The 9,372-nt window shown below is 37.0% G+C and overlaps 1 protein-coding gene across 2 annotated transcripts in view; it reads left to right on the top strand.

Annotated features, from left to right (window-relative positions):
- Positions 1-8,895, top strand: part of LOC106074359 (protocadherin gamma-B2-like) — a 206,518-nt gene extending 197,623 nt beyond the window's left edge. The window contains exons 5-6 of one of the 2 annotated variants that reach the window (XM_056038028.1): positions 3,916-4,039; positions 4,985-8,895. In XM_056038028.1, coding sequence (XP_055894003.1) covers positions 3,916-4,039; positions 4,985-5,655 — 795 coding nt within the window. In that variant the 3' untranslated portion in view covers positions 5,656-8,895. Of the gene's footprint in view, positions 1-3,915; positions 4,040-4,981 lie in introns of both variants that reach the window. The other variant, XM_013235125.2, reaches the window with a different exon arrangement.
- The last annotated feature ends 477 nt before the right edge of the window (positions 8,896-9,372 follow it).

The raw sequence follows: 9,372 nt of genomic DNA on the forward strand, positions 1-9,372 counted from the left end.
TAAATTTATTTTCATTTTTTTTTTGGTTCGTGCTTTTTTTTTTTAATCCTTTGCGCCGAAATTTCAATGAATCAAATTTAGACCCATTAACCTCGTCTGCAGCACGGAGCTCGCGATTTTCACGATTTTTTAATTTTTTTTGATCGCTTTTCACGTGAACGCAGAGTACGTGCGTGTCTCGAGAGCAACGTTGGTGTGAATGGTAGGAAGGGGGGGGGGGGATCGGTGGGAAAGCAAGTGGAGGTAATGAGTGCAAGGCTAGTCGCATTGAAATTTAAGAGAGTAGCGTGCCCTTCGGTTTTGAAGTACATCTGTTATAGTTATAGAGAGTAGAATGTATACACACAAATGATAGGGAAACATTAGGATTGTGTTGAGAAGACATCGCAAGGGTGGAGAGAGAGAGAGAGAAAGAGGGAAACACAGAGGGGGAGGAGCAAAAAGAGAGAAAGAGGGGAGCAAAGGAGTGAGAGCAGAAGGGAGAGAGAGAGAGAGAGTGTATGGAAGAGACAACAAGTGAGAAAGCTAGCGAGAAAGAGCGCAGATAGAGAGAGAAAGAGGGAGAGAGAGAGAGAGAGGGAGAGAGAGAGAGGTTACAAAGAGAGTGACACTTCTTACTCCTCCCCCGCCCGCGTTTTTCGGCTTTTTCCCTTTTTTTCTTCCACTTTATTAATTTCCTATTTTCGGAATCAATCATGCGTATCTAATCTTCGAGCTGAGACTTTTCTTATCTCTAAAGAGCTTAGACTTAAAGGTATTTATAAAAGTCGGAGATGAAAAGTTTTAGTCAGAGGCGAATCTAAGGTTAGAATTGAAGATCTAGATGTTCAATACAGATGAAAGTTGGGTTAGGGTTATTATTATTTTTTTGTTATTGTTGTTTTTTTCCCCTGTGTGTGGTACATTGTGTATGTGTGTGGCACAGCGTGTATATATATATGTGTGATGCAGCGCGTGTGGTGCAGTGTATGTAACCGAATACTTTTGAAGTGTAAATGAAATCGAAAGATTGACATTGTCTCATCGTGTGCCTTTTGAAACAATCATAAACTTTGACCTTTCAACTTTCACTTCTATTATAATAAGTAAGTGACATTTCTGTACGCAGGATATGATGGTTGAGAATTTAAAATAAAAATTCTACATTGTGATAAATCCATTCCCCCCCCCCCTCCCATGTCAACCACCTTAACCCGATCCAATTCTCTTGAATTCCTCCAGCCAGCACCACTCCCTTATCCATTATACTTTCGTCAGCACTCGCAGGTAAGTGTAGCGTGACCTGGTCAAATCACTACTCAGAACTTGCAAATGAAACAAAAAAAAGGTTTACCGCACAGTGTTTCGTATCGACGAGTCCTGTTGCTATTTCACACCTCTGTTATCCGGTGCATTATCGAGCCGCGGGATGAGTGCTACTGTAAACCTTTGTAGATTATCTGGTGCGGTAAATTTATCTCCCTTGTAATCCGGTAGTTCCAGAAATAAGACCTTTTGTTGTTTGGTGGTTTTCTGGGTTGTTGTTTTTTTTTAAATCGCTTCGCACGATACAGTTGGTTTATTTAGATGCTCATGCATAGAGACGTCTGGTGGTACTAATTCATAGGACCAGCATTAATGGAATCAATAGGTTCTTACATCAAATGCCTCACGGTGGTTCTCAAATCTTGAGTCACTTAGAAATGTGATGTCTGTCGCCTTTTATCAATAGGATTTCGATTTGGAACCTCTAAGGTCTATTTAGAATTTAGATGCTCATGCAAAGAGAGGTCTGGCGGTACTTATTCATATGCCCAGTATTAATCGAATCAATAGGTTCTTACATGAAATGCCTTTCGATGGTTCTCAGATCTTGAGATCTCAATGTTAACACTTAAGCTGACATATATACAAGAATATATCCGATCTTTTTATCCTGAAACTGAAGCGCCGCTTCTGGTGTCTGATGAGAAAGTCTGTGGGCTCTCCCCTGTTAGAACTAATGCATTTCCTAGTTTGGTCTCCAATTGGCTGGCAATTAAAAAGCCTTGCGGCTATGTGGCGGAACTCGTTAAGAGTGCGCGCGCAGATCGACAGAATAAAAAGCGAATGTTCGACCAGCTCTTTTGAAATGACGTTCAAGTCTGTACGTTTGTGTGTTCGTGCAGGGTTTTGATAATTGATAACTATCTCTCTCTTTCTCTCTCTTTCTCTCTCACTCTTTCTCTCTCACTCTTTCTCTCTCTCTTTTCTCTCTCTCTCTTTTTCTCTCACTCTTTCTCTCTCTCTTTTCTCTCTCTCTTTTTCTCTCTCTCTTTCTCCTTCTCTCTTTCTCTTTCTCTATTTCTTTCTCTCTCTCTTTCTATGTGTGTATATATGAAAGTTATGGAACAGAAAGAGACATTCTTTTCAATCTAATCTTATCTTATAAATTACAGACGTTTGTACAAATACGAATATAATTTCACCCTAATTGTATCTATTAGTAACGATAATTATAGACTTAAATTCTATTTGGTTTTCTTGTCTGACTCAGGCAACCCGTCTCAAGCTCTAATGGTACTTGTAAGTGTTCGTCCTAAAATGTGGAATAAAAAATATCATAGTAAATTGACTCTGATACTAGCCTTAACTAATTTGTCTATAGTATTGTGTCTAGAGTAAAGGTCTACGCTTGGCCTTTACAAAGCTGAGCGCATTACAGTTATGTAAAGGTAAACTATAACCCTTCGTGAAGTAACTGTTGCTGCTGATACCCTCTTCATTGATCTCTGCAGTACTGCGACACTAGTAGGACCTGTTAAATAGTACCACCGCTGAGCTGACGAGAAATCTGTCCCCGGAGGGCAAAATAACCCACCAAGGCATTATCCAATAGATTGAGGAGAGAGAGAGGAGGGGGAGATTCATTAGATGTATGACGTCTTTCTTGCTATGTCTCTCTCTCTCTCTCTCTCTTTCTCTCTCTCTCTCTCTAGCTGGCATGTCCTGTAAGTGTCTGTATATAACCTTATGTATGTGTTTAGCAACAGATTTTACTTTTTTCTTATCAGAGGAATAGGTGGAGACAAAAATTAAGTGTAATACGGAGGTGATGAGGTCACTCTAACCCGAATCTCTAAGAAGATCTTAATTTACAATTGTGTCAAAACTGCTATTCACTATATGCATATAGTCACAATGTTAAGAATAAATAAAATATATATAATTAAATGTAAGGTGTGTGTATGTATGTAAGGGTGTATGTCCCGAATACAAATCAAAACTGATTGACCAATCTTGAAACTTCTTGGCATAAATGTTTCTTAGATCATGGCTATGACCTTAGTGTATGTTTGATGTCCCTACCGCAACCGAAGGGTCCTATAAATAAATAATAATAATAATAATGATGATGTTATCTCTATTAAAAGAACGAAACTTTTTTAACAAATCCGGTAAATCCATATTCCCAGTATTTTATATTTGATATGAATAAGTCGGCTAAACTGGTAAACCATTTTTTTTTTTAGTGTCTTGGCCAAATAAAAAATGTGGAGGGAACATTCTTCATGTTTGTTCTAGATCTAAATCAAATCCAGTACAACAGTATATTCAAACTAAGGCCGCAGGCCGACAGTTATTATTGGATTAATTTACATATAAAGAAAATAAAATGGTTGAAATTTCGATAACAATATTTGAAAAAAAACTGAATATAATTGGTAGCCAGATATTTTGTATGTTTGGTGACCATTTTGGAAAATCTCAGCTGCTTAAAAACTAATCTAATCACCATTATAGGCCTACTGTTTCAATGTTATTAGATTTTGAAGCATGAGCAATACATTTAGTAAATAATAATAATAATTAATAATAATAATTAATACATTTAGTAAAAAACAAAATTTTAAAGTCTCAAAGATTTGAACTGAGTTCCTTTCGTTTCATCAACAGTGTGCTTTGAGAGCTCCAACAGATGACCATCAGAGCGACACTTCAGGGGAGACCACTACCAGTGACAGTGGGCGTGGCGGAAGTGAGGAGGACATTCAATTGCCACCGTTGCCTGAATTAACCGGTCAGTTCCCAGCTATTTTAACTTATTATCTATTGTCGTAGCGTAGCATAACTTTGAAACAAAGAACCTCAACAAAAATATTGTAAAATAACACTGATCTAATAATAAGTAGTAATACACTGAGTTTTATCACTTGTTTACATAGCTTATATCAACTCTGTCTGTCTGGTAAAAAGTTTGAACACCCCCACCCGAACCCATTCTCGGATCAGGTTGAAACTTCCACCATTATTCATAGGCGTAGAGTAGAGAATACTTAAATCAATAACAAAAAATTAAACAATTAGTCAATTAAGTATGGGCTAATATAATTAAATTAAATTATGGCTTTTATATAGCCCTACTTTCATGCTTATAGCATGCTCAGAGCGCATTGGTCCAATCTTAGTTGTGGACTAGTTGGGGGTGGGAAAAGGGGGGTATCTAGGAGAAGGTTTTTCCGTGCTGCCTTTAGGCGCTCAGTAAACACAACTCTGCCCGAGTTGGGTGTCGAACCTCGAGCCAAGCTAAGTTCAAGCGCACTTAGCCTCTCGACCACGCTTCCCACGCTTGATATTACTTTGTTTGATACCAACAAGTGAAATGAATCCTTCAGTTTTCACATATATTGCTTAACATGTCGGGTTTTATACCCTTTGATGATTATATGTTATTTCTGCCATACCCATTCTTGGATCAAGTTTAAAATTTAAACAATTATTTATTGTACCTAACAAAACATGAGTCAATTTTTAATAAATTAATCAATTATTCCATTAATTTTTGTTAGTTAATTATTTAGTTTGATATTGAAAAAGAAACAACTTTTACATGATTGAGGGATATAGATATATCCTATATACTGTACTCCAGATACACTAAAAGAGAGCTCTAAATAGTTCTCTCTAAAATCAATTGTTTTGGTTAGTGTGTTTTGAGTTAATTCTTTGCCATTATTTTCAGAAGACACTTCAAGAATGATCTTCAGGAATCCAGGGGCGGGACTAAAAGACTCACGCTTCATCCAGTCTGACTACGCAGACTATGGTGACAGAGAAGTCATCGCCTTTGAAACGTTTTCTCCTAGAACACTTCCGGTCAGCGATCGCCGGGACAAAGGCGTGTACGGAGGCCGCGAGGTTCAGACAATGGCCCACGCAGGTCGGCCGCTCAACGATAAGTTGCGCCACGGTCGGCATACGGGTTATCCTCAAGGCCCCCAGAGCCTCCAGGGGTCTCCGCATCATCCTGCGCAGCAGAAGAATCTGTCCAATGACAGTTACTGGTCGCAGCCTTCCACCGCATCCAGTTTCGGGCCGGGCCACTACCCGGACGACATCCCAGAGAGGAGTGAGCCCGGATCGGGCAAGAAGGTCACATTCCAGACCGGTCTCACCACCCAGAATCTGAAGACCTGGGACCTGGCCCAGAAGATGAACCTCCAGCCAGAACTCTCCTCAACCAGAAGCGTTCCCAGCGGCTACACCAGTAGCACCACTAGCCACCAGCGTCCGTACGGCGCCCGTCCAAAAAGTCAGGATGATGACGACAATACAACAACTTCCGGAAGTTACACAATAAATCCAGAGAATGATTTCGATGATGGACTTCCTGTACCAAGTTTTTCAGTTGCCTAAAAAATTGCGAAACAAAACAAATATATATTTTTTAAAATGTTCTCGTCATCACTGATTTTCTTAAAAACTATTACGATCATCATTTGCAAGGAACACACATGTAACAAAACAAAATAAATACAAGACAGCTTCCGTTTCGTCAATATCCCACTTATGTTTTTTAAACCTCGCTGATGGAACTCGAGTTAAAAAAAATATAACATCAAATACAATAAAATATTCAAATGTCAAGGTGACTTTTGATTCCACCCAGCCGAAATAGTTTTGGCGTGAACCTTTTATAAAAAAAATTTTCATCTGAAGGTGGAAAAAAATAAATATGACGTATATTGTGTGGCCTTGAACTCCTGACATGACATACTTTAATGTATTCATTGTTTTCTTCAGTGTATATGCTTGCTTAATCTCTACCGAGTCAACAAGAAAGTCGACTCAATCATATCGTGAGATAAATACAAATTCACATATTTTGAGATAAATGTGTAATTATTATAAGATTTTTCTAAAAAAAAAAATATTTTTGAAAATTTTGTTCAAACATGTGAACTAATTATTGATTTTCTTTTCACCTAGAATATTTTGATTGCTTTATTTCAAAACACGATATATGACATAATGGTCTGCCTAGGGTATGATTTCTGTGTACTTGCGTTCATTGTATAATAATAAGTGATTGTAAAATGAACCCCCTCTGTCTCTCCACTCCCCAGTCGCACTCTCTCTCTCTCTCTCTCTCTCTCTTCACTTGGTACATACACCACTTGGCTATGAATGTAGGGGATGCGTTACCAAACAATAAACAAATAATTCAATTTCCTTTAATTAAATTAGCTTTGAAACAAACGTTTTTTAACCCTTTAGACGCGTCTGGTAGTTTTAGTCTCTTAACTCAAGAATTGTTATTCCATTGTGTATGCACTCTTGTAAAAAAGTTCAGCATTTTAAGGGTTAAAATATCAAAGTCATAATTTCTATGTTGGCCAAGTTACCAAAGTGGAGGTTGACAAGTGGTGTTTAATAAAAAAAAAAAAGTGGCGTCTAAAAAGTGGAGTCTAGTTAAAAGTGGAGTCTAGTTAAAAGTGGAGTCTAGTCAAAAGTGGAGTCTAGTTAAAAGTGAAGTGAATAGATATAATTGCGGACTCTTGATGGCAAATTGCTGTTTAATTCAGAAATCTAAGTGTACAAGATGGTTCTAAGTGCGGAGTAATGTTATCATGTAGGGTTCTATTTATGAACATGTCAGAGATTGGTTCGGAAGCCAGAGTCTAATTCAGAACGTGAAGCATAGTTGACAAAGAAAACTAAAAGCATAATTTAGCCAGGCCACATTGGGTCCATGTCAAATAGTCAACCCTAGTTCTCACCATTGTTGTCTTTATTGGTCCTAGAGTTTAGTTGCCCTTCTATCATTCAACTTCTAGTCAAGAATTCTTCAATTCCTCACCTTCGTGTTTAGTCTGCGGAGTGAGAGTCTGTGGTTTGAAAAATAAATTGCTCACAATGAAAGAATAATGAACTTTCACTTCAAAGTGTTCTCGCTGTATCACTCAATTAATCTGATATCATTCTATTCCATCAAAACAAAAATATTAATTAGAGTAATGGATGAAGCACGTCCGTTCTGGAATGTGCCATGAGTGGAAATATTTGAAGTTGTAATGACCACTAATAGTTCTAGTGTCGGTATTCATTCTTTTGTGACCCTCCTCTAATGTGCCATTAACTTTTGTGAGATAGTGTTGAATTTTGAATACAAATATACATTTCAATTAATGTATTACATTTGGTATTTGAATATCGTATGGGGATGTGGGCATCTACACAGTTAATCATTATGAAAAATACAAGAAAAACAATGCTTCTTACTAATTGGCTAAATTATACATGTCGTAATTAGGAAATGTGATTCTTTCTTATTCTTATTGTGTAGATAATGACTAGATAATGACTAGATAATGACTAGATAATGACTAGATAATGACTAGTCTTGTCAGTTCAGGATTTGTTTTTATAACATTATAATTTCTATGCTCTTTGTTATAGCAAATGTCTATGTCTAATGAAGACCAGACGAGACATCATTGTTCTCTGTAAAAACAGTTATGTCATATTCGAGGTCAAGGTCTAATGGGGGATTTTATTTTTGATGTCTGTGTTTTTGTTTGTCTGTTCCTCTGTAGAGCTGAATGTTTGTCTGAGTGTCTGTAGAGTTGAATGTTTGTCTGAGTGTCTGTGGAGCTGAATGTTTGTCTGAGTGTCTGTGGAGCTGAATGGTTTTGTATAAGCTGTCAGTGTGATAAATTTGATTTGGCTAAATATCACTATCCCACCTGATCCTAATTATTCATGTTTAAAAAAAAAATCGCTCTAATGACTTGTATCAAATTGCACTCACACACACAAGCACACACACAAGCACACACACATGCCAAGGAAAAAAAATGAAAAATTTCATTCCCAATGACAGATGAGTCACCCAACACAGTGGCGTCTCTCAAAGATATGTTCGTCCCCAACTTCATAAACTCAAAGCAGTGGAGTCACTCAAATATGGGTTTCTCCCCCCCCCCCTCCAGGTAAGCTCTAAATAGTGGCCGTCTCTCAAATATGGGTTATCACGAATTAAGCTGAAACAGTGGCGTTTTTGTCCCCCACACTAGTTAATCTCTAGATTATTTAGCTCACTCAAAGATAGGTTTGTCCACCACTAGGTAAGCTGAAAGCAGTGTCGTCACCCAAAGATGGGTCTTTGTCCACCACAAGGTAATCTGAAAGCATTGGCGTCACTCCAAGATTGGTTTTTGTTTCCCATTAGTTAATCTCTAGATTATTTAGTTGAATCAAAAATGGGTTTTTCCACCACTGCCTTTGTCAATAGGCTCTACGCAAAATTAATGCTCACAAGAGTAACCCCTAAAACAGTATGACGGATTAAATATGGATATATGCTTTGTGTTAAAAACAATGTTCGCCTCCTCTCCCCCAAGCAAGAGAGGGGGCTGGGGGCTCTAAGCTATAGTTTATGTTGCATATAGCTAAATCAAGCACTGATCAAATGGAAACACTCCCAAAAATCTTCATCAACAAACAAGCAAACGTATTAACTATAAAACATGTCTATTATTTTATGTTCCAACTGATGTCTATTAAACAAAACCAGAGTTTAACAAAGTGTGTGTGTGTGTGGTCTGATTTCAATTTCTGATTGAATGAAATAATAAAGAAAAAGAAAAACTTTAATCCACTCTTGTTTTTTATCGTTTTTTTTTTCTTTGTATTTCAATTTTTTATTAAAATATGTTTACAAAACCAAATAGGAAGATAGAAGACATTACAGAGTAATTATAATGAACATGTTGATGTTGCTAAAGGTGTTATTTACAACGCATTACAGGAAAATACTGCAACGTCTATTTAACGTTAAGAGACTTGTTCAAATATTTGCTCTATAGAATAATTTACTTTTTTCAATAAAATATTCAAATATATATTAAAATCCTGGTTAGGATCAATACACTTAGACGGTAAGAGTTTTGGAACTTGGATTTATTTCTAAACGTTTGATATATTTTTGGAAGCTTCACTGCTTATTAGATTGCTCAACGAATTGCATATAGAGAGACAATATATATTGAAGAAATTCAAGTACTTTATTGCTGGGATTTTTTTTTATTGTTTTTTGTGTTTAACTTAATTGTTGCTACCTCTGTAGATTCA

Source organism: Biomphalaria glabrata, chromosome 8 (assembly GCF_947242115.1).
Source record: "Biomphalaria glabrata chromosome 8, xgBioGlab47.1, whole genome shotgun sequence".
Taxonomy (NCBI): Eukaryota; Metazoa; Mollusca; class Gastropoda; family Planorbidae; genus Biomphalaria; species Biomphalaria glabrata.